The sequence below is a fragment of the Diorhabda carinulata genome, chromosome 4, assembly GCF_026250575.1.
Source record: "Diorhabda carinulata isolate Delta chromosome 4, icDioCari1.1, whole genome shotgun sequence".
Taxonomy (NCBI): Eukaryota; Metazoa; Arthropoda; class Insecta; order Coleoptera; family Chrysomelidae; genus Diorhabda; species Diorhabda carinulata.
In genome coordinates, this window is record NC_079463.1 from 31826881 (window position 1) to 31853900 (window position 27020).

The window sequence follows — 27020 nt, forward strand, 5'->3', positions numbered from 1 at the left end:
AATTGAATTATCTTCAAGAATGCCTGAAGATGATGTGGGGTGTTGTTATTTCTGAAAATTCGATTGTATTATCTTCAAGAATGCCTGAAGATGATGTGGGGTGTTGTTATTTCTGAAAATTCGATTGTATTATCTTCAAGAATGCCTGAAGATAATGTGGGGTGTTGTTATTTCTGAAAATTCGATTGAATTATCTTCAAGAATGCCTGAAGATGATGTGGGGTGTTGTTATTTCTGAAAATTCGATTGTATTATCTTCAAGAATGCCTGACGATAATGTGGAGTGTTGTTATTTCTGAAAATTCGATTGAATTATCTTCAAGAATGCCTGACGATAATGTGGAGTGTTGTTATTTCTGAAAATTCGATTGAATTATCTTCAAGAATGCCTGACGATAATGTGGAGTGTTGTTATTTCTGAAAATTCGATTGAATTATCTTCAAGAATGCCTGAAGATGATGTGGGGGGTTGTTATTTCTGAAAATTCGATTGAATTATCTTCAAGAATGCCTGAAGATGATGTGGGGTGTTGTTATTTCTGAAAATTCGATTGAATTATCTTCAAGAATGCCTGACGATAATGTGGAGTGTTGTTATTTCTGAAAATTCGATTGAATTATCTTCAAGAATGCCTGAAGATGATGTGGGGTGTTGTTATTTCTGAAAATTCGATTGAATTATCTTCAAGAATGCCTGAAGATGATGTGGGGTGTTGTTATTTCTGAAAATTCGATTGAATTATCTTCAAGAATGCCTGACGATAATGTGGAGTGTTGTTATTTCTGAAAATTCGATTGAATTATCTTCAAGAATGCCTGACGATAATGTGGAGTGTTGTTATTTCTGAAAATTCGATTGAATTATCTTCAAGAATGCCTGAAGATGATGTGGGGTGTTGTTATTTCTGAAAATTCGATTGAATTATCTTCAAGAATGCCTGACGATAATGTGGAGTGTTGTTATTTCTGAAAATTCGATTGAATTATCTTCAAGAATGCCTGAAGATGATGTGGGGTGTTGTTATTTCTGAAAATTCGATTGAATTATCTTCAAGAATGCCTGAAGATGATGTGGGGGGTTGTTATTTCTGAAAATTCGATTGAATTATCTTCAAGAATGCCTGAAGATGATGTGGGGTGTTGTTATTTCTGAAAATTCGATTGAATTATCTTCAAGAATGCCTGAAGATGATGTGGGGTGTTGTTATTTCTGAAAATTCGATTGAATTATCTTCAAGAATGCCTGACGATAATGTGGAGTGTTGTTATTTCTGAAAATTCGATTGAATTATCTTCAAGAATGCCTGAAGATGATGTGGGGTGTTGTTATTTCTGAAAATTCGAATGAAGTATCTTCAAGAATGCCTGAAGATGATGGGGGGTGTTGAAATTGATCGAAGTTGAAGTGGATGTCAATTTTTTTTATCTTATGTTTATCCTTCGAGTAACTGATCAAACAGGAACAACAAAATATTTTCTTTATTAATATCAAGACTCGGCCTAAACAACGTAATAAACGAAGTCGGGGAAGACGAAAAATAAGTAGTCGCCGCCTCAGTTACGCACGAACGTAAACCAATGAAGTGGTAAGTCTGATTTAAGCCCCTCCTTTTGAAACGACTCAAGCTGCTTAACTTACGGACCACCTATGGGACAGTATTAACTGATAATAGAGGCCTATTAGTGTGGATATAATAAGTACAGTGCTGTGTGTTCTATGTGTTTGATTAAAACTTTTTGCCATGGATTATGATTGCTAATAAATTTAACGATATCCAGTAAGTTAGAACATTTTTTTTTTAATATAAATATAGTTTAAAAATAGCGAAAGGTTCAAACATATTTTGCTTTTTTTTGTTATTTTTACTTTCCTTCTTCTATTTTAGCACTTCTACCCTATATAAATGCCTCGCTAGAATACCGGGGGTAGAAGAAAATATTTTTCTTTCGCTTCACACTTCTTTGATCGTTTTCTATGTTTTTATTCAAAAAACACCTCGAATTAAAACGATTCACCATAAAAAAGATTATATGTATATAAACTCAACAGCAAAAAAAAACCATCACTTAGATTTGGTCTTATAATTTTGTTAAATATATTAATCTTTTCAATTTATGGTAAGAATTGATTAATTTATGGGTTCTTTAAACAAAATCTACTAAAAGTGGATATTATTATTACACCCTCTACTACGGCGAAGGGCTCAAACCCTGTCAGACATCGAATAAATTAAATTCTGGACGTACTCCACCGGAATATCAACCCATTCTTCTCGAAGAGCAATTTAGAGCTGATTTGAGTCACTAGGAGGAGGATGCCAACGTCTAACACGCCTCTCTAAATAATCCCACAAATGCTCGAAGGGATTCATATCGGGAGATCGTACAGGCCAGTCCAGAACGGTGTTTCCCACTTGATCTAAGTAACAAGTATGTGGACGAGAGCAAATGGAATCACGACCTCTAGGAGGACTTCCTGGATGTACCTCCGAGCAAACAGAGCCTCTTCAAACCATAACTGATCTTCTTTAAAATGGTCGTGATTCACGAATGGTACATTGAGCAAATCGCGTCTCTGGTCGTCTCCATACTCTGAGTGGTATAGACCAAATAGAGACTCATTGTTCCAGAGTCTAATGAGAATATTGATCGGCAAACAATCCCCTTTCTCTTCGATACGTTTCCAGGAGTTGGGGCACGTGCTCCCCCGGTCTCCGCCGCACTGTATTTGCACTTACACGTGTATTTCGAGCTACTTTAAGTCAGGATTCGTTTCGGCAAGGCTTCAGCTCGGGTTACGTAAAAGAACCATTATTCTGGACCAACAAAACATTCTATTAATCACAGAAAAGGCTTGGTTGATAAATTAAGGATGTTTTAATGTGAATCAACTTCAAAACAAATATATGAATCAAATCTGAGTTTTATCTGATTGTTTACTAATTCTGAAGGGATTAATTCAATGAATTTAGACTCAACATTCTCGGTAATAACTAGAATAACCACAAAAACACAAACACATCGCTTGGAATTAGCTTTTAATAAGAAAAATATGAAGTGGCCGGATTTTTTTTGGTGTAGAGTGTATATATATGTTATTCAATGCATGTTTCTGAATTTATTATAATGTTTTTTCAATTTAATGTCTATCTTGATTAACGGCGACGTTTCTAAATGAAGAAGCATGTTAAGCTGCTTTCAAATTCTTCTTCAATTACATTTCCAGATAACGACCTCTGAGGTTATGTCTAATGGTTGATATTTCCTTCTTTCTTTCCAAAACTCTGTCCATTTTCCTTTTACCATTTGGTCTTCAAAGATTCTCTCTCAATCTTGGTCTATCATTAATGAAGATGATGATGGTGTCTGTCACAGCTCTTTCTTTTTGTACTATTTCTTCTAGCCAAATTTTCCTCGGTCTTCCTCATGTCTTTTTGCTTTTACCATATTTCTTAGTAGGCCTATTTTGTTTCCTATTGGTATTGCGTTTTTCCTACTATTTTCTTTAGTTGTTTCATCTTTGCCGCTACTATTTTATTCTGTGTCTTCTGTTCATTCTTTTCTTGTTTCTTTTTTTTTTCAAAACTTGTCTATATTTAATTGCTTTTTCATACTCTGTCATATTTCAAAGGAATTCTTGGTGGTACTTTACTTTTTGTCAGTTCCAGTTCAACATAATTATTTGAGAATATAGTACAAGGTGGAGTGAAACCGGGAAAACGTATTTTATTCGTCAATTTTTCTTCACTCCAAATTTATTACAAATTATTTCCAATTCTCATTCTTTCAGTAGAAGTGATTTGTATGAAATATCATTAAAAAAAACGTTGATTTCCAGATTAAATCCAACGTTGCCGTGCAAGACAATGAACAGATTACAAAACGACAATTTCATAAAAAAATCACCACCGGAAAAGGAACCTTTAAAATTAAAATTCGGCATTGATCAATTACTAGCAAAATCCGCTCGTTCGGATAATATCAACAATGAAAATTCGCATGCAGGAATCACTAAACCCACTCCAACAATTGCAGTTCCTTGTTCGGACTGCGTTTCGTCAATTTATAGATGTTGTAAAATCGGATCTTCAGGTTGTTCGCATATTAGTGACATTCCGGAGTATTTAGCTGGACATATTTTTGGTACCAGCCCGTCTACGTTCACAATACAGCCCATTAGACCGTTTCCTACAAGACCAAGTAAGCACACATATAGTTTTCCTTCTAATTAGATCACAGATTACTAAATTCGTTAAAAATATCGCACTAAACTTTGAACCACCCTGTACGTTTGTTTTTATTATCTACTCCATCAGTTTGGCGCAACTTCCTGCATCTTGCCGACGTTTAGAATGTTTTAAAGAACTTTTGTCCAGCAATACGAAATATATAAATTCTCAGGAATTTAATTGTCGACGTGAATGCTAGAGGGCGTTGTTCCACGGTCCTACACCAAAGCTTGGATGTTCAAGATTTTGATATGGTTGCGGGATGTCCAACATCAGGGTCGTTGGTCCGGAAACGACAATGCGTTTAGCAGAATATCTGAAGTAGGACCCAACAGACTGCACGATTCCAACGCAATTTAATTTCTTCATTTGCAATCAACATCGTCGTACTCCAACTAGTCTGAATACCACGAGGAACAATCTTCCAAAGGTACAAAGACTGTCTTGCTTACGTGCCAGCAGCTGCACTAGAAGTGATTCTAAATCTCCCACATCTCCAAATAGTACTTGAAAGGGTGGCAGAGAAAACAACGACCAAACGTTGCATCGACTCAGGAATTTAATTGAATTTAATGAATACCACAAGGAACAATCTTCCAAAAGTACAAAGACTGTCTTGCTTACGTGCCGGTAGCTGCACTAGAAGTGATTCTAAATCTCCCACATCTCCAAATAGTACTTAAAAGGGTGGCAGAGAAAACAACGACCAAACGTTGCATCGACTCAGGAATTTAATTGAATTTAATGAATACCACAAGGAACAATCTTCCAAAAGTACAAAGACTGTCTTGCTTACGTGCCGGTAGCTGCACTAGAAGTGATTCTAAATCTCCCACATCTCCAAATAGTACTTGAAAGGGTGGCAGAGAAAACAACGACCAAACGTTGCATCGACTCAGGAATTTAATTGAATTTAATGAATACCACAAGGAACAATCTTCCAAAAGTACAAAGACTGTCTTACTTACGTGCCAGTAGCTGCACTAGAAGTGATTCTAAATCTCCCACATCTCCAAATAGTACTTGAAAGGGTGGCAGAGAAAACAACGACCAAACGTTGCATCGACTCAGGAATTTAATTGAATTTAATGAATACCACAAGGAACAATCTTCCAAAAGTACAAAGACTGTCTTGCTTACGTGCCGGTAGCTGCACTAGAAGTGATTCTAAATCTCCCACATCTCCAAATAGTACTTGAAAGGGTGGCAGAGAAAACAACGACCAAACGTTGCATCGACTCAGGAATTTAATTGAATTTAATGAATACCACAAGGAACAATCTTCCAAAAGTACAAAGACTGTCTTGCTTACGTGCCGGTAGCTGCACTAGAAGTGATTCTAAATCTCCCACATCTCCAAATAGTACTTGAAAGGGTGGCAGAGAAAACAACGACCAAACGTTGCATCGACTCAGGAATTTAATTGAATTTAATGAATACCACAAGGAACAATCTTCCAAAAGTACAAAGACTGTCTTGCTTACGTGCCGGTAGCTGCACTAGAAGTGATTCTAAATCTCCCACATCTCCAAATAGTACTTGAAAGGGTGGCAGAGAAAACAACGACCAAACGTTGCATCGACTCAGGAATTTAATTGAATTTAATGAATACCACAAGGAACAATCTTCCAAAAGTACAAAGACTGTCTTGCTTACGTGCCAGTAGCTGCACTAGAAGTGATTCTAAATCTCCCACATCTCCAAATAGTACTTGAAAGGGTGGCAGAGAAAACAACGACCAAACGTTGCATCGACTCAGGAATTTAATTGAATTTAATGATTACCACGAGGAACAATCTTCCAAAGGTACAAAGACTGTCTTTCTTACGTGCCAGTAGCTGCACTAGAAGTGATTCTAAATCTCCCACATCTCCAAATAGTACTTGAAAGGGTGGCAGAGAAAACAACGACCAAACGTTGCATCGACTCAGGAATTTAATTGAATTTAATGAATACCACAAGGAACAATCTTCCAAAAGTACAAAGACTGTCTTGCTTACGTGCCGGTAGCTGCACTAGAAGTGATTCTAAATCTCCCACATCTCCAAATAGTACTTGAAAGGGTGGCAGAGAAAACAACGACCAATCCTGGGACATGCCTCAAGACGTTGCATCGAAAGCTGGGATAGACTAACCCTTCATGGGTATTTGTGGTATCAACTACAGGACAATGAAAAAAGAACTGGAAAAGAAGGTAGATAGGAGCAAAACCAACTATTGGGACAACCTACAAGGGATTAAACACGCAAAAACTCTTCTGGGAAGTATAACCAGAGTACATCTGCTGAATGTATTAACAAACACCTGAAGACGCTATACCTAGTAGATTAATGCGTGCAGATTTTGTTGCATAGAGGACGAAACCTCAATCCACACTCTCTCGAATTGTTTAAACTCCAGAGTACTACACCTGGGGGCGTATACGACCAATCCTGCGACATGCCTCAAGACGTTGCATCGAAAGCTGGGATATAGACAAACCCTTCATGGGTATTTGTGGTATCAACTACAGGACAATGAAAAAAAAAAGCACTGGAAAAGAAGGTAGATAGGAGCAAAACCAATTATTGGGATAAAACAGGCAAAAACTCTTCTGGGAAGTATAACCAGAGTACATCTGCTGATGGTATTAACTTAATACCAACTGGAGTTCGCTACAAACACCTGAAGACGCTATACCTAGTGGATAATGCGTGCAGATTTTGTTGGATCGAGGACGAAACCTCAATCCACACTCTCTCGAATTGTTTAAACTCCAGAGCACTACACCTGGGTGCGTATGAAATAGAAGAGGAAGATCTCTGGCAATTAAAGCGACCCCACATGGAGTGGGATTGATGGATCAGCTGCGAACACTGTGTCGAAATAGATTCTTTGGTGTATACGAGTTTTTTTTTTATATATTAAAGCGGACTAGACAATGGATCCTCGTTAAAACGGTTCGTTTTAAACTCGTTAAATCCGTTCGATTCGAAAACGTATTTATAGAATGAAATCATTGTTTCTTTTTATCTGTATATTGAATTTTCAATAAAACTAACATGTTTTCTAACAGGATATCATCAGTTATCAACAACAGTAAATTTTAAAATGTATATCGAGCTTTAGTAAATACACCCATTTACTAATTATAATTGTATTAAATCTCCAAGTTTTACTGGTTTTTAACAGCTAATAATTTCAATAACAACAAACAACGTCGAGTGATGTTACACATTAAAGATATAAATTGTTTAAAGCACAGATTCCGAACTTTTTCAACGCCGTAGAAAATTATAATCCCGAGAATACCACAGTGGATCGGCCTTCTGGATAAACAATTTAGAAAAAAAATGGTTTAGTGGAAAAAATAAATCATTAGAGAATGTTTATATTTCAGACGGTTGATTTTACTTATACAGACGCATTGTTTGATAGATAATCGTTTTGTTTGTTTTTATTAACTGAATTAGATTATATACTATACGGGAGCGGTTCGAAAAGTACGATTTATAATTCAAAATAACAAAGACAAAATTAAAAATCTCAGATTGTAGTTTCTTTATATTACAATAATTGTGAAAGGTATAGGTGCCTTTTAGGAAGAGTGTCCATTAGGTACATCTTATTACTAACAAATTTCGTCTTTCAAGGTATGGACACAACATTTTTGGTGACGTTTTTACCACCACATTTCGTCTTTCAACCTTTCGTGTTGAACTTCGCCTTTTGGTTCTTTCGATGGTAATGTATGGTTGTTTTAAACCTCCCGTTGGGTTGTGGATGGTATGTCGTCGTGTGCAGATTTGAATTGACTTCTCTGATACGTGATCCATAGCTGCTGATCCAGAAAACGCGAGTCCACGTCTCGGATTAATCATTCGAATAGCTTAAAGGCCAGCGAGGAAAACGATCTATCCAGTTCAGAACTGAGTTTTTCCGTCTGACAGCTACACGGTGATTATATCGATGGTGCATGTACGTGTCTGGTTACTTTTGATCTCTGGAACTCGTTGCAAATTCGTCTGACCATCTTTGTAGTATTGCGAAACTGTTAAACAAGATATTAAAGTAATGAAAAGATTCCCACACACTTTTTGATATATTTTTTGTTCCATTTCGTGCCTTTGTTCGATATATATTTGTTTGAATCACTCTATATACGATGTATCCCACGACGGGTTAAAACTATCTGTATATAGCAAAATACTTATAGTAAAATCTTCAATACGATCTTTTTAACTAAAATATAAAATAAGTCGACTGTAACTTTGTTATTTTACATGGAACACCCTGTACATTGATACAATTGTTGAAATTTTAGTATACTTGTGTCTAAAAGCTTTGCAGTTGCAGACTCTTAAAAATAATTTTTTTACGAGGATACCCTTGAAGATATGAAAATGGTTTTTGTTCTGTTGCTTTTAGCAAAGTCAGACGTATTTGAATCTATGTTGAAAAATTTTTCATTTAATACAGGGTGTGTAAAAAAAGAACATACTTGTATCTCTAAAAATTTACAGAAAACATTTAATATCTGGATAACGGTGAGGTTTAGGTATACGAAAATATACACGAATTTGCCTTATTTTTTACCCCTGAATGCATTAAAATAGAAAAAACCGGGTGGTTCTATTTAAAAAAATAAAGAAATTTGATATTTATGAAGTTAAACTTTGAACACTTTTTATGCGCACCCTGTATAAGATGAAAAATTTTTCAAAATATATTCAAATACGTCTGATCTTGCTAAAAGCAACCGAATAGAAACCATTTTCATATCTTTAAGGGTATTCCCTTAAAAAAATAATTTATAAGAGTCAATTATTTTACAAAAAAATTAATAACTGAAAAAGTATGCATTTTTCGAAAAAAGTTTTTACACAAAAGAATACTAAAATTTTACGTAGATTTCAAAAATGTATTAATATATAGGGTGTTTTATATAAAATAACAAAGTTATAGTCGACTTCCGGTAGAACCGGAAGTCGGCCATCTTTGAAAATATTTTAGTTAAAAAGATCGTATCCGATAACCCAAACGTAGAAATTTTCATGATTTTACTGTAAGTATTTTTCCATATACAGATAGTTTTATCTCGTCGTGGGAAACCCTGTATATTTAAAGGTATTTGATCAAATTAAGTTTCCCAAAAGACATTTTGATTCTATAATAGAATAATTGGTAAAATCGACATAAATTTAAGGAGAATTTTAATACAATTCAGTCAGACGTATTTGAATCTATGTTGAAAAATTTTTAATTTTATACAGGGTGTGTATAAAAAGAGCATACTTGTATCTCTAAAAATTTACAGAAAACATTTAATATATGGATAACGGTGAGGTTTAGGTATACGAAAATATACACGAATTTGCCTTATTTTTTACTCCTGAATGCATTAAAATAGAAAAAACCGGGTGGTTCTATTTAAAAAAATAAAGAAATTTGATATTTATGAAGTTAAACTTTGAACACTTTTTATGCGCACCCTGTATAAGATGAAAAATTTTTCAACATATATTCAAATACGTCTGATCTTGCTAAAAGCAACCGAATAGAAACCATTTTCATATCTTTAAGGGTATTCCCGTAAAAAAATAATTTATAAGAGTCAATTTTTTTACAAAAAAATTAATAACTGAAAAAGTATACATTTTTCGAAAAAAGTTTTTACACAAAAGTATACTAAAATTTTACGTAGATTTCAAAAATGTATTAATATATAGGGTGTTTTATATAAAATAACAAAGTTATAGTCGACTTCCGGTGCAACCGGAAATCGGCCATCTTTGAAAATATTTTAGTTGAAAAGATCATATCCGAAAACCCAAAAGTACAAATTTTCATGATTTCACTATAAGTATTTTTTCCATATACAGATAGTTTTAACTCGTCGTGGGATACACCCTGTATATTTAAAGGTATTTGATCAAATTAAGTTTCCTAAAAGACATTTTGATTCTATAATAGAATAATTGTTGAAATCGACATTAATTTAAGGAGAATTTTAATACAATTCCTCTAATAGTTTGACGTGTGTTTATGCCTGATGTTTTAACTATTCTCTTAGATTATTTATATAAAAAATGTATTAGAAATGGAATAACAGGAAGAGCCCCCGTATAAGCATATAATAATAATAGTGTTGAAGTAAATTCAACAATTTTATATTCGTATATACCCTCTAAAATGAAAACATTCAAAATATCTGTTTTATATGTTTCACTAACAAATAATAATAAAAAAATTAATCAACGCTCGAACTAATCAATTACCAGTGATGATTAGAGACGATAAAAAGTTAAAACATACTACATAATGGCTTGTAAATAAATGTTGGAAGCCGTTGATGAGTACCAAATTTTGTAAGAAAGAATAAACAACTTTCTTGATGTATAGTTTTATAAACAGATCCACCGGTTCTGTTTATAATTTAGATATTTAAGTATTTCACTTGTATATACAAGGTTTGTTAAGTGTTTACGCGATATCATAGAAAGGAATATACGAATGCTGTCGAACATTTGGTGGGATTTGATAGATATTGAGGCAGGGTTGGCTTCAAACAATACATATATAAACAGAAATTTATTTTATTTTATTTAACTATTTATATAGAAGTAAATCGAATTTTTACAATCATTAACCACCTTACCACCCAATAACCTTCTCTTCGCTAATAATAATGCATTATTTTATATACGGGGGACTTCTAAAAACTTTATAAATATATTTGGTCATGCTTAATTTTTGTTTAACAATCGTAAGAGTGAGTTGTGAATATTTTTGTTTTTTTATGAACGAGTATTTTTTTTAAATGTTCAGGGGTGTCCCCCGAATGTAAATCCAAGTGGGCGTCATGGGGAGGGGCTTTACTTCAGCCGCCATTTTGAAAAACACGTTTTATTAAATATCTCGCGAACCGCGCATCGTACGACAAAAATTGTACAGATCATTATTGTAGATAATAATATTTGCCGTCTTTTTTATTTGAAACTTTTTTTTGTATAACGCATAGGTTAGGATTTATACCTGAATACTGTTGAAATGACGACACAAAATATATACTATACTTAATACGTAATAGCTCCTAAACTATAAATGCTACGGGAAAAATTTTACAATGAAATTTATAGAAAATTGTATGCTTTACAATTCAGTTACCACCATTTTTAATTTATCATTGACCATTAACTAAATATTTAGCCAAAACCATATTGAAAAAAGTTTAGAGCGCTACAATTAAAAACCTATGCGTTATACAAAAAAAAGTTTCAAATAAAAAAGATGGAAAATATTGTTATCTACAATAATGATCTCTACAATTTTTGTCATACGATGCGCGGTTAGGGAGATATTTAATAAAACGTGTTTTTAAAGATGGCGGCTGAAGTGAAGCCCCCTCCCCATGACGCCCACTTGGATTTACATATTATTAATTACAGAAAACAATCTCTCGACACCTTCCACACATACTACATGCTTTAAACTATTTGCATGTTTATTCAGAATAAATCTTCCACCAGCACCCTTAAGATCACACCTACACGATTTGCAATAAAAATATCCTTCAACCTTGGTACTTCCTTGAAGCGAATTTCTTGTCTTTCTCCCATAATTTCGAATATTTTTGGTCATAGTGCCTTTTTCTAGCTTTTCGAGTCGGAGTTCCTAACCTAGAACTTTGTGCATCGCTTTCGAAGCTGTCACAATCCACGGAACACAGAACAAACAACAATCAGCACCGTTGGTTCATAGCCTGAACATATCGCAACGTCGCTCGTCGATATAAAAATAATTCAAAGTGATTATATGTCAAACTAATTAGAAAAATAGGTAGTTTTAAGGTCTAGGGTGGTAGATAGGTAGACTGAAGTGAAGATCTACCAAAAAGTTAGTAGATATGACATCACTGGCCAAACCCATTTCGTATTCAGTTGCGCGGATACCCATGACGACATTTTGAAACGCTACGGCGTCGCCATATTGACAAAATGTCTTCCTCAAAATCGTTTGTTTGGGGAAATAATTAATTAACAATTTGTGTTGACAAGGTTTTCTTCGATAATTTTTTATTCAACCGGAACATTAGTATTATCAAATTCAACCCCACAAATAAAGTATTTAACTATAATTATTTCCAATACTAATAAAATATTCATGTTAAAAGCTTATTGTAATCTATTTAAATCAGATGATGGAATTGTGAATCACCTTATTTTTAATGGCTATTGGATCAATAAATAAGCTATTGATAAGTAATTTGAGCTTTCATAGTGTTGTGGATTCGGATTCGAACCATAGAGATGTTAAATATAGAGGCAACAATCGAGATACCAAGATAAGATAAAAAAAAGAAGAAGATACTTTATATTTCAATTTATAAGGTGACTAGTGACTAAATTTCTTTTCTAAATTATGAAATAGACATTTTACTTTCCATTTAAACTTATTTTACCGTTTTCAATCCATAGGCGTAGGTGGTAAATATTTTTAAATTAAAATTTTTCATATCAAAAAAATTGAACTTTTAGCTTTAACCTCGTATATTTTCTACAAACGTGAATTTGGAATAAATTTTCCTGTTCGACAATTAAAATTCATCCTTTCCTTATGATAAGACGTAGAATTAAAATTAACAGTCTACATGAATTCAAAATTATTTGAAATTAAATAAAAGCTTGTCATAGTTGGAAAAGTTTTATTCAATCGAAATTCTAGATTGAATTTTTTATATTTCAATTTATATTGTAGCTAGTGACTAAATTTCTTCTCGAAATTATAAAATAGACATTTTACTTTCCATTTAATCTTATTTCACCATTTTCAATCCATAGGCGTAGGTGGTAAATATTTTTAAATTAAAATTTGTCATATCAAAAAATTGAACTTTCAACTTTAACCTCGTATATTTTCTACAAACGTGAATTTGGAATAAATTTTCCTGTTCGACAATTAAAATTCATCCTTTCCTTATGATAAGACGTAGAATTAAAATTAACAGTCTACATGAATTCAAAATTATTTGAAATTAAATAAAAGCTTGTCATAGTTGGAAAAGTTTTATTCAATCGAAATTCTAGATTGAATTTTTTATATTTCAATTTATATTGTAGCTAGTGACTAAATTTCTTCTCGAAATTATAAAATAGACATTTTACTTTCCATTTAATCTTATTTCACCATTTTCAATCCATAGGCGTAGGTGGTAAATATTTTTAAATTAAAATTTGTCATATCAAAAAAATTGAACTTTTAACTTTAACCTCGTATATTTTCTACAAACGTGAATTTGGAATAAATTTTCCTGTTCGACAATTAAAATTCATCCTTTCCTTATGATAAGACGTAGAATTAAAATTAACAGTCTACATGAATTCAAAATTATTTGAAATTAAATAAAAGCTTGTCATAGTTGGAAAAGTTTTATTCAATCGAAATTCTAGATTGAATTTTTTATATTTCAATTTATATTGTAGCTAGTGACTAAATTTCTTCTCGAAATTATAAAATAGACATTTTACTTTCCATTTAATCTTATTTCACCATTTTCAATCCATAGGCGTAGGTGGTAAATATTTTTAAATTAAAATTTGTCATATCAAAAAATTGAACTTTCAACTTTAACCTCGTATATTTTCTACAAACGTGAATTTGGAATAAATTTTCCTGTTCGACAATTAAAATTCATCCTTTCCTTATGATAAGACGTAGAATTAAAATTAACAGTCTACATGAATTCAAAATTATTTGAAATTATATAAAAGCTTGTCATAGTTGGAAAAATTTTATTAAATCGAAAAAACCCTTTAGTTGCTTTTATTTGATTAGATTTGAATCCTAGTTCTCTTTACTAAGAAAAAACCTTCTTGCCACAGGTTTAATCTGGTTTTTTCACTCCTAGTAGTGTTTTTCCCAGATCAGCCTGAGAAGTTTCATGTCTATGGTCTTCAAGTTTAATTTCTGTCCATATTATTTCTACAAAATAATTTCTACGAAGGGTTTATCCGCTTCAACTAGTATGGTGTTTGGATCCCATTAAAACTTACTTTGAAGGTAATTTTTCGGTCAAACCAAAAGTATTATTTCTTGAGGTGGGTTTAGGTTTACCTCTAGTACATGATTGAGATATCACCCGCCTCGATTTTCAATAATATATTGAGAAGTGGTTAAAAATACTTCTAGTATTCCTAGTCTTTGTATTTTTCGATAGATTGATTCTTAAGATAATTCTAGTGCCCTAAATCCCTTCCCTTTACGTAAAAATTGGTCTAATGTTTCTCTGCAAAGTTCTGAACCCTTATATTAAGATTTATACAGTTAAATATCTTCTTGTAGGTAATAAGAATGATTTTTTTTTGTATATATTTCAGGTATTCGTTTACCCGATACTCATTCACCACCGAATCCTTCGACAAATCTTCCGACATGCTCTTCCAGTCAAAATAAACGGAAAAGATCCTGGTCCAGAGCGGTGTTCAGCAATCTACAGCGGAAAGGTCTCGAAAGAAGATTTCAGCTGCAGAAATACATCACGAAACCTGATAGGTTAGAATGAATCATTTAGGAATGTAATTTAAAGCTAATAGTGGTTTATAATTTCCATAATAATGATGATTAGGTTGCCGTTTTTTTATAGGAGACAACTAGCAGCCACTCTTGGTCTTACAGATGCGCAAGTCAAAGTTTGGTTCCAAAATCGGCGGATGAAATGGCGGCATACGAGAGAAGGACAAATAGGGGATAGTAACATAGCTGATTCTACTCAAGAAGAATTACATATAGATGTAGATTCTCTTACAGACGATGTAGACTGATAAGAAATATATAATAAACTTTTTTAATATTGTTTTTGTTGTTAAAATATACATATAACACACATCCTCATAACTCGAACATAATGTTAGTGAGGTTATGTTTGACATACAAATGTCAATGACATAATGACGTAGCTGGTGTTCTACCAGCTGATCGTTTGTTTACAAAAACATGCGCATGTCACAAAACTTCTATTACCTTGTACAGAAGGACGTATGTCTTTACTTAATAGATAAGATGTATTGCAACTGTCAATAGAAAAGGATAGAGTATAGATGATTTGTTTTATAGTCCGAGAAAATACGTCCTAAATTGTGAGTTTTGGGTATGTCGAGATTTTAGGAAAACGGTGAAAATTGGAAAAAAACTCTTCAAATAAAAGTTGTAGAGCTTTTAATTTGACAAAAAAATATACTACTGTAGTTTTTTGCTATTTATGATATTTACAAAGATATGGTTACTAGAATTTAAGTGATGAAAATAACTTCGTTAAAAAATTACATATCGTTGAAATATTGTGATTTTTCCAGAAAGAAAAAATCAAGAATGTTTAAAAAACTGTGAATTTTAATTTGGAAAGAATTTTTTGTAGTTTTTTTATAACAATTCTCAATTTATTATTTAGCACGTTAACTTTTTTTTAAATTTGAAATTATCATATCGTAAGATCTAGCCCCCCTAACTTTATAAATATGAGTGATAGCATAAAACTTTAACGAACTATTTTTGTGTGAAATTGAAAAATCTACAACTTTTATTTAAAGTTTTTTTTTCCAACTCTTATCGTTTTTCCAAACTTTAGAAAAACGCTTTTCATTTCTAATGTGTAGGCAGATTGAGACCTTGGAATCAATCAGGAAAAAGGGGTGATTCGTTGCGTGAAATAGGCAGATTGATATATTGGAATCAATCAGGAAAAAGGGGTGATTCGTTGCGAGAAATAGGCAGATTGATACCTTGGAATCAATCAGGAAAAAGGGGTGATTCGTTGCGTGAAATAGGCAGATTGAGACCTTGGAATCAATCAGGAAAAAGGGGTGATTCGTTGCGCGAAATAGGCAGATTGATACCTTGGAATCAATCAGGAAAAAGGGGTGATTCGTTGCGCGAAATAGGCAGATTGAGACCTTGGAATCAATCAGGAAAAAGGGGTGATTCGTTGCGCGAAATAGGCAGATTGAGACCTTGGAATCAATCAGGAAAAAGGGGTGATTCGTTGCGCGAAATAGGCAGATTGAGACCTTGGAATCAATCAGGAAAAAGGGGTGATTCGTTGCGCGAAATAGGCAGATTGATACCTTGGAATCAATCAGGAAAAAGGGGTGATTCGTTGCGTGAAATAGGCAGATTGAGACCACAGAATCGGATCTACTATTGGGATTTCTGGTTTCTTTGTTTCCAAATTTATGTAATCGTCATAATGCATGGAACTTATTATAAAAATACACGTTTCCTTCCCTGATACATCCTAAACCAACGTAGTATCTTTGGAAAAAGAAGAGGATGATAAAGGAATCTGTTTTATAATTAATCGCATAATTCGTTCATACAACAATCGATCTTATTCAAGCCTCTTTTTTTACTCATGTATTTTCCTATAATTTTAATAACTAAACAAACTAAAATACTGGTTTGGATTACTTAAACCGAAAAAGACTTGTGGCCACTTCACACTGTTAACAAAAATTGAAAGTACATTGACGAACAGCCATAGAATTAATATTAAACATAGAGAGAACCTAACCTAACATAACCTAACCTAACCTTACCTAACATAAGCTAAGCTAACAAATGGCCTTCTAATAAGAATAGAGATAGATGAAGAATGGTATACCGATGTTCTTTCTCTCTCTATCAGCAGTACGGGTTCATTTAAATAAGTTTCTGTACGTATCTATAATATTAACTCAGTACAGCTGAATCATGTGGTGGTTTTGGGGTTAAAATAATTAAATACGCTGTGTTACCACTGAACAAAAATTTTGTAAATGGAATATGTTTATAAATAATGATTTTTTTATGACAGACGGTGAACTATTATCAATTTTTCTATTCACTTTGATAAGACAATTACTTTTTGTTCTCTTTGAAAATTTGTTGTATTCAAAATACATCGTTCTAATAATGAAATATGAACGTCTATTATACTCATTTAGATTGTCTACTTCAATTTTCCAAGATTTATAACAAAGGAAAAATAGTTTTCCATGAAAAACTAATTTTCAAGGTTATGTAATTAAAATTCAAATTCGTTGCAGTCGAAATAATATTTCTTCAACACAAAAGCGTCAGTTTTAGATAAAATTTTGATTATTATCACCTCGGTTTCCGTTTTAAGTGTCACTCGAAACAGAAGTTTCTTATCTGATCGTTAATTTCAGCCATATGTAGATACAAAGTCGTAAAAAATCGATTCGTCAAACATAATTTTCTATTTCAGAAAAATGTATCAAAGGTATAAAATAACTAATGTATTTACCTGTACCGAGAAGTTCAAGGTTTCGTTAATAAATCATTTTTTTTAACGTTAGTAAAATACAGAATGTTTTAAAATATTTTAACCGCAAATTTTGTCTTTCTGAATCCTTGTTTCTACCACAACGCTTTCTAAATCTGCCAGAATCCGCTATGACTGTTTTTGAAGAGTCTTTACACCTAACCTAACCTAACCTAACCTAACCTAACCTAACTTAACTTAACCTATCTTAACCTAACCAGAGATTTCAGCGATCGGCGACCTTTTTTTGGAGATAATCATGGGATTGCGTTCATCGATTATCTTCAAGAAGATAACAGGAAAATATCAAGCATCATTGGTTGATTAGGTGAAGGGAGAAATTGCAAAAAATCAATGGAATTTGAGGCAAGCGTTGGTTTTACATCAGGACAACGCACTTTTTCAGATTCCATGGGTAAAATCATAAGTTGCACTTTAAATTGGTTCACCGTCTACCGTATTTACCAGATCTGACCCCCAGGGACGATTTAAAACTTCCAAATCTTAAAATATCACTTGCAAGAAAGGGATTTTCATCAGATGTGGATGTTATCGCTTACGTAAACGCCTATTTTGAAGAGAAAGAATTGAAAGGGGATTTTGTTGAAAAATAACAATGATTTTGGGGAAAAAAATGATTTTTGTTTTTTTTTTCACAGAATCCTCGTACTGTTATTCAAAATATTTCACTATAACGTTGTAATATTCAATTTTCTCGTTACCGTTGACAACTGATTACCTATTATCATAAAAATGCTCCAATTGTGACAATGTCCAATGAAAATAATGTTGTCAATGACCATTTGATATGTGACACAAGTTAAATGATGCGAAACACGATACGTGTCATGCGCTGTCAAACGTTTTAGGCCTCCGTTGACGATTACAACATTGAAAAGCTTTTAAACCTTCACCTCAGTTCTTGTAGGAGAAAAATGAAAACTGGGGTGAAAAAAAAACGATTATGGGTTTGGCGGAATTTGTGATAACTAGTTTGTGTTTAAATGCTACATGCAATTTAGAAGATTGTAAGTTTTTTATTTAAATTTATCAAAAATCGTGATTTAGTTATTTTCGAATAAATTAGTTGAAAGTAATCCGTAGAAAATGTGATATTTTGTTATAATTGATTGATTTCACTTTTAGTGTCTGATAAGTACTAATATTTCAAATTAAATTTATATGAATTGATTATATCGTTTCACCGTCTTTAAACAATTCTCACGAATTCTGGATAATGAGGATTCATTGTGTTTTGATCATTTATTTTTACATTTATGTCTATTATCGTTGAATCCTCTTCAGTTGTATCTTTTCTAGGTCTTTTCTAATCACTTCCAAAGAGGTTCTTCTCATTACATGCTCTATTTGTCGTAATCTTTGTGATTTCACAAATCTATTAATTTTTTCTTCATCTATTTCATTATCTATTTCTTTATTACGTTCTTGTCTACAAATCTATATCTTGTAGTATGTATCCACAGAATTAGTGTCATTAGTTGTCGCTCTAATACTTTTTCTAATCGTTCTCGATGTTGTTATTATCACTACATGCTCTATTTGTCGTAATCTTTGTGATTTCACAAATCTATTAATTTTTTCTTCATCTATTTCATTATCTATTTCTTTATTACGTTCTTGTCTACAAATCTATATCTTGTAGTATGTATCCACAGAATTAGTGTCATTAGTTGTCGCTCTAATACTTTTTCTAATCGTTCTCGATGTTGTTATTATCACTACATGCTCTATTTGTCGTAATCTTTGTGATTTCACAAATCTAATAATTTTTTCTTCATCTATTTCATTATCTATTTCTTTATTACGTTCTTGTCTACAAATCTATATCATGTAGTATGTATCCACAGAATTAGTGTCATTAGTTGTCGCTCTAATACTTTTTCTAATCGTTCTCGATGTTGTTATTATCACTACATGCTCTATTTGTTGTAATCTTTGTGATTTTACGAATCTAATAATTTTTTCTTAATCCAGTTCATTATCTATTTCTTTATCACGTTCTTGTCTACAAATCTATCTCTTGTAGCATGTACCTACAGAATTAGTGTCATTAGTTGTCGCTCTAATACTTTTTCTAATCGTTCTCGATGTTGTTATTATCACTACATGCTCTATTTGTCGTAATCTTTGTGATTTCACAAATCTATTAATTTTTTCTTCATCTATTTCATTATCTATTTCTTTATTACGTTCTTGTCTACAAATCTATATCTTGTAGTATGTATCCACAGAATTAGTGTCATTAGTTGTCGCTCTAATACTTTTTCTAATCGTTCTCGATGTTGTTATTATCACTACATGCTCTATTTGTTGTAATCTTTGTGATTTTACGAATCTAATAATTTTTTCTTAATCCAGTTCATTATCTATTTCTTTATCACGTTCTTGTCTACAAATCTATCTCTTGTAGCATGTACCTACAGAATTAGTGTCATTAGTTGTCGCTCTAATACTTTTTCTAATCGTTCTCGATGTTGTTATTATCACTACATGCTCTATTTGTCGTAATCTTTGTGATTTCACAAATCTATTAATTTTTTCTTCATCTATTTCATTATCTATTTCTTTATTACGTTCTTGTCTACAAATCTATATCTTGTAGTATGTATCCACAGAATTAGTGTCATTAGTTGTCGCTCTAATACTTTTTCTAATCGTTCTCGATGTTGTTATTATCACTACATGCTCTATTTGTCGTAATCTTTGTGATTTCACAAATCTATTAATTTTTTCTTCATCTATTTCATTATCTATTTCTTTATTACGTTCTTGTCTACAAATCTATATCTTGTAGTATGTATCCACAGAATTAGTGTCATTAGTTGTCGCTCTAATACTTTTTCTAATCGTTCTCGATGTTGTTATTATCACTACATGCTCTATTTGTCGTAATCTTTGTGATTTTACGAATCTAATAATTTTTTCTTAATCCAGTTCATTATCTATTTCTTTATCACGTTCTTGTCTACAAATCTATATCTTGTAGTATGTATCCACAGAATTAGTGTCATTAGTTGTCGCTCTAATACTTTTTCCAATCGTTCTCGATGTTGTTATTATCACTACATGCTCTATTTGTTGTAATCTTTGTGATTTTACGAATCTAATAATTTTTTCTTAATCCAGTTCATTATCTATTTCTTTATCACGTTCTTGTCTACAAATCTATCTCTTGTAGCATGTACCTACAGAATTAGTGTCATTAGTTATCGCTCTAATACTTTTTCTAATCGTTCTCGATGTTGTTATTATCACTACATGCTCTATTTGTCGTAATCTTTGTGATTTCACAAATCTATTAATTTTTTCTTCATCTATTTCATTATCTATTTCTTTATTACGTTCTTGTCTACAAATCTATATCTTGTAGTATGTATCCACAGAATTAGTGTCATTAGTTGTCGCTCTAATACTTTTTCTAATCGTTCTCGATGTTGTTATTATCACTACATGCTCTATTTGTCGTAATCTTTGTGATTTTACGAATCTAATAATTTTTTCTTAATCCAGTTCATTATCTATTTCTTTATCACGTTCTTGTCTACAAATCTATATCTTGTAGTATGTATCCACAGAATTAGTGTCATTAGTTGTCGCTCTAATACTTTTTCCAATCGTTCTCGATGTTGTTATTATCACTACATGCTCTATTTGTTGTAATCTTTGTGATTTTACGAATCTAATAATTTTTTCTTAATCCAGTTCATTATCTATTTCTTTATCACGTTCTTGTCTACAAATCTATCTCTTGTAGCATGTACCTACAGAATTAGTGTCATTAGTTATCGCTCTAATACTTTTTCTAATCGTTCTCGATGTTGTTATTATCACTACATGCTCTATTTGTCGTAATCTTTGTGATTTCACAAATCTAATAATTTTTTCTTCATTTATTTCATTATCTATTTCTTTATTACGCTCTATTTTCGGTGCTGTTATCTCGGCAATGGCAATTTTTACCGACCGATTATTTCTTCGGTGTTTACGATTGTAGTTTAGTCCCAGCTAACTCTGTGAGACGCAAGAACGTGCTGTGAATCATACTTTTCTGACCAAAACATCTGTTCGTGTTTTCGTTTTCGCAAATTCAGACTTGTGAGTTTGTAAATGGATAGAACCAAACAACTATCGGTTGAAACTCGTGCTTCAATCGCAAGTCTTCATAATCTAGGCAACAGTACAAGGTAAAAACACATGCATCCACTTGGAACTTTGGCGATAAAAAACGTTCAGGACAACCTCGTAAAACGGGTCCCAGAGATAGCAGCTCAGATCAATAAATTGAGGTATCTGCCTTTGAGTACTTCTACAATGATTAAAAGAAGCTGGTCTTTTTGGAAGGGCTTTAACGACGTCAGAATAAAGTGAAAGGTTGTTAAAAAACATAAAAATTGGACGCATGAAGGGTTTTATGGAATGATGAGTCGAAGTTTGAGGTTTTTGGGTGGGCTAAAACCTTTTAACCTTAAATCTCCGAGCGAATGAGTGAATTAGAACGATATAGTCAGATGTTCTGCTCAAGAGGTTCATGCCGTTTGAGCAAAATTACGAAATAACTTTTTGATATTTGAAGAAAATGTTTATCTTTTATTATAGTTAGTACTGGCACCAGCACCTACAATCATAACCGTATTGCTAAGTTAGAAGAAGACCTTGCAAAAGAAACACTAATAATTACTACTCTAGAAGTAAGTGTTTATAAATTTGGTTATTCAATACTGACTATTTGTTTTTTTCAAAATTTTTAGAACGGAGAATTGAGTGGGTATGAAAATAAAAATGGTTCAGTTATTGGAACCGGCATAGCTTTCGATATAATGAATATTATCAAACAAAAATATAAGTTTAATTATACTATTATATTACCACAGGAGAATGTATTTTTGGGGGACAGCAGCAAGACAACTATCAAGGATATGTTGGAGAATAAGGCACGTTTCGATTTTTGAAACCATCTTTATATAGTTTTGCAAGTAATGCATGTTTATATTTACACAAAATCCAAGCTTATCAGGTGTCTTTTCAAATAGGCCAGTAAAAAGAGCTAGAAACTTCAATTTAAACTGTTCTTGCGATATTTTTTTTTTAAATTGTAGGTCGTAATTTCAGAATATCTCAGAAAATCATTGTCTTATCAAAAAAAAAACTATAGATTCAGAAAGGGCACAAAATTTTACAAAAAAAAGGTTCTTACGACATTTTCGCCAAATTGCACCGTATTCCAGAAAAAAATTATTGAAGGTAAGCGTTTTCGCGATCTGCATTTTTCCAACCAGCGCGGCGGGGAATAAAAATCCATAACTCCCGATAAAAATGTCCGATTTTTACGAATCTTACGTCATTTTGAAGATAAATATTTCAGCTTTCTATTGAAATCTTGTCTCTAACTTGGTAGCGAGTAAAATTAAGAGTTAATTGTTAAATTCCATAGCATTTAGTCGGTACCACTAATGCTGGTATCTGGAGGGGAACATCTACTATCACACCAAGGAATTAACATCGTTGCAAGGAATTTAGTTCAATTTTTCACGTTCATTGTCCTGATAAATTGCACGTTTACCCCCCAAAAATACGTTTTTTCCATTTTAGGAAGGGTAGCATCCCCCTAAGATTGTTGGTAATGATTCAGCACACTACGACGACCACGAAGCAAAAAAAATCGTAGGAGCAATTTAAGTTGAACTTTTGGGAGAAAAATTTCTCTATTTACTGACCTAAAAATGTTCCATGTTTACAAGGATGGCGACATTTCTTCAATTTGTACATATTTAGTGATTTGTGGTTATGAACACATCTCTGTGGGTCTTCTCTTTTCCATTAATGCCAATAGAACCAAGAGCACATCAGATTGATACTTTTTCTGAGTTTAGAAGCCGCTAGTGGATACGATTTAGATGCTATCAACCCAATAAGACACCACTGTATGTTGTTTTGCTAATAGACATCTGTATCTTTCCTTCCTTTTTGTTTGAAGACAATCAAAGTTAGTCTATGCTTAGAAATCGAATCGTGTGTTTTACTTTTACAATAATAAATACAACTCTTAACGTACCATCATCGATAAACCTCACGAACGTTAGATAATCTGTCTAGCGTCTATGTTGACGTGTTTCATCCTGCTGGATCCAATTTTTCCATTTCTTCGATCTGGTTTAAACACGTTCCAAGCATACGATTGTTCCTAGTCGAATTATCAGTAAACGTGGGTCTGTTCTTTTCCATTAATGCCACTAGAACCAAGAGCACATCAGATTGATACTTTTTCTGAGTTTAGAAGCTGCTAGTGGATACGATTTAGAAGATATCAACCCAATAATGCGTTACACGACGTCTCGGGTCAGAAGCTTCACCAAACAATCGACGTCTACTTCATAGTGACTTGCATAGAAAAGATCTATCTCACTTTCGGTACTACATAGTTTTTTTTCCAGGAAGTGGATATAGCAGTGGCTTTTTTACCAATACTCAACGGTTTAAGAAGCTCCATAACTTTCTCGACGAGTTTCGATTTAGCCCAATGGTCGGTATTGATGAATCGACCTCAAGATTCTGCTGCCGGATCTGGATTGCTAGCACCTTTCACCACCGAAGTTTGGATCCTAATCATTTTTTCTATATTGATAGTTGGTCCGATCATTTATTTGATAGTGCTGATACAGAGTCGTCTATACAAAGAAGGCGAAAGAGAAAGTTATTCTCTTTCTACTTGTTTGTGGTTTGTGTATGGGGCTTTACTGAAACAGGGCTCCACTGTTAACCCTAGAAGGGGTAAGTATTCTGTGTGTAAATACTAATCCTTTCATCTATCTTCCTCATTTCATCCAATTGTCATCAGTTTTCTCTGCAGCTTGTTCTTTCTACTATCATGGATTTAGTAGCAGAGTTTTCTGAGTTAGTTAGTCTTCCTCGGCTTGTCTATTAGCTAGAGGTCTTTAAAGATCATTCGTAGGTCTAGATTGACTCCTAGTATTTTACATCAATGTTTTAGGTTCACGTTTTAGTCTTTTTGAAGTCTTCTTCGGATCTGATCCTGTTGAGCTTGATTTGGAATCTTCTGTTCTTCAGGTAGTCTTGAATATCCGATTTTTTCATCTTGAATGGAAGATGGCGCTTCATTTCTTCTAGCATCAATATTATTTTAGTTTCTTCAAGAAGTTTCTTTGTACTTTCTCGAGTCTGGTTAGTGCTTGGTCTTTACTATTCAATTCCTCGTCTAGAAAGGTATTTCAAGGTGTTGTAGACGATGTAATCGTTTTCCGTTGTAGCTTAGAACCTGGTGATTGTCGTTTTGACTTCGGACTACTTCGACTTTGTCTCCAAAAGCCCCCAATTGAGTTCTTGCTCAAGATGAATTGGATCTCCTTGGTTCGTAAGCTTTCTTTGACAAATATTCGTTCTGTTAGCCTAACAAGAATTTGTTTTTTTGCAAAATTTGATCGAATAATGTCTATAGAATTATGTTTTATTGTTTTAGATTCGTCACGTCTTCTTTTTTCGACTTGGTGGCTTTTCATCTTGATTCTTACAGCTTTTTATACAGCAAATTTAACGGCTTTTCTTACATTATCTAAGTTCACGTTACCGATAAAATCTGCGAAAGATATTGGACGTAATCATCACCAATGGGTTACCAACAAAGCTAACGCAATTAGAGATCAAATAATAGCTGAAAGAAATGATAAAACTATCTATAGAGAAACTTTGATGGATGTAATTGGTACACAAAGAGTATTTGCGACAGAAAGAGACCGCGATATTTTGAATACGTTCGTCAGAAAGAGGAAGATGATGTTTATAAGAGAAACGACTGTGTTGAAGCACGTTTTATATAATGATTATAAAGAAAAAGCTAGTAGAGGTGTTGATGAGAACGAAAGATGTACTTATGTTGTTGCCAAATTCCCAATTATCAATTTTTCAACGGCTTTCGCTTATTCGAGGGAATTTAAGTATCAAGAATTGTTCGATTTGTCGTAAGTTTATGTATAAATTGAAATTTGAAGTTTTGATTCAAGTTTTTTTTAGTATACAAAGACTTATAGAAGGTGGAATCATCGAGTTCAAATTCAAAGAAAATCTACCCGATGCTGAAATATGTCCTCTCGATTTGGGTAGCAAAGAACGAAAATTGAGGAACGCGGATCTTTTATTAACGTACATTATAGTAGGTGGAGGTTTGGCGGTGGCTGGTTGTGTTTTTTTAATGGAAATTCTCTGGCGGCAATGGAAAACTAAATGTTCGAAAAAAAGGCATAAACCACGTCGGAATTGGCATAATAATAATAACAAAACATTCAACGACGTATCTAAATCACGAATTACTCCGCCGCCATCATATCAAACGTTATTCAAGCCTCCCTTTTCGTATATAGGAGAAGGTGGTTACAAAAAACAAATCAACGGACGAGATTATTGGATAGTTAATACCAAAGATGGTTTAACGCAAATGATACCACAGCGCACGCCTTCTGCTTTGTTGTTTCAATTTTCGAACTAAAGCACATTATGTTAACTTTTTATTATTATATTTTCGTCTAAATTTGTTGTTTATTTTTTAAAATCACAGTCAAATATCGATGCGAGCTCTAAATACTTAAATTTTTTATTTATTGGACCTTTTGATATATTAATGTTCTTGATTTTAGATCTCTTCTGTTTTAAAATTAGTCTTTTTAATAATTTTTGGAAGAATATTATGTATTGTACTAATTTAGACGCTGTCTACATAGGGCAAACATCTCAATATTTAGAAAATAGATTAAAAGATCATCAATACGATAAAATGCGTTAACGAACCATGAAATATCATAAAAAAGTTATAAATAATAAAAAAGGTGCAAATAATTTAAGTAAAATTTATAGTACTATTTTGTAAATTCTAATAGAACAACAAATAATTTGATTAATTAAGTCTACTTATTAGAAATTTTATCTTTCTTTCAAAAATTATTAAAAAGACGAGTTTTAAAACAGAAGAGACCAAAATCAACAACAACAATACTTCAATTTTTTCTCCCTCTTCAAAAAGAATCACTTGGAATTAAGGACGCTAGTCTTAGAGTCGAGCATGGTGAAGAGGCAGCTCAATAATTTCTTAAACTCACTATTATTACATCAACAAAACAATATACACATAAAAATGTACGAAACGTTAAATTAAAAGAAGTCGCGCGTGTCGAATCTCTAGGAGCAGCTTAGCTCCGCTGAGATCCAGGCATTGGAGATCTGTTCGCTTCATTGTCTGGAGAAAGATTGAATTTTTCGATCCGAAACGTCTTACTTGCGATCGTTTGCATAAAGTATAGAATACTACAAAACAATGTAGAAGATAGGGAGATGTAGGTATGTTGGTTTTAACTCAAACGTGTACAGGTATATTGGAGAGGATTAAGTTAATTGTATGCTGTTAAAACATTAAGAAGGTTATAAAAGAAAGGTAACTTGAAATTCCAAGAATAAAATTAATTATTTTA

General features: G+C 32.7%; 2 protein-coding genes across 3 annotated transcripts; both read left to right on the forward strand.

Annotated features, from left to right (window-relative positions):
* The first annotated feature begins 1677 nt into the window (after positions 1–1677).
* On the forward strand, positions 1678–15060 carry LOC130892640 (H2.0-like homeobox protein). Its single transcript, XM_057798152.1, has 4 exons — positions 1678–1778; positions 3839–4200; positions 14585–14759; positions 14851–15060. The coding sequence occupies exons 1-4, from the start codon at positions 1750–1752 to the stop codon at positions 15026–15028; spliced, it is 744 nt and encodes a 247-aa protein (XP_057654135.1). The 5' UTR covers positions 1678–1749; the 3' UTR covers positions 15029–15060.
* Positions 15061–18424: 3364 nt separating this feature from the next.
* Positions 18425–26086, forward strand: LOC130892351 (glutamate receptor ionotropic, delta-2). 2 transcript variants are annotated; one of them, XM_057797739.1, is made up of 6 exons: positions 18425–18554; positions 22144–22235; positions 22296–22482; positions 23983–24315; positions 25022–25520; positions 25573–26086. In XM_057797739.1, exons 1-6 carry the CDS (start codon positions 18491–18493, stop codon positions 26042–26044), a joined length of 1647 nt encoding a protein of 548 aa, XP_057653722.1. In that variant the 5' UTR covers positions 18425–18490; the 3' UTR covers positions 26045–26086. The 2 variants fall into 2 exon arrangements, with proteins under 2 accessions (XP_057653722.1, XP_057653723.1); XM_057797740.1 differs by having other exon boundaries at positions 18461–18554; positions 25563–25647.
* The last annotated feature ends 934 nt before the right edge of the window (positions 26087–27020 follow it).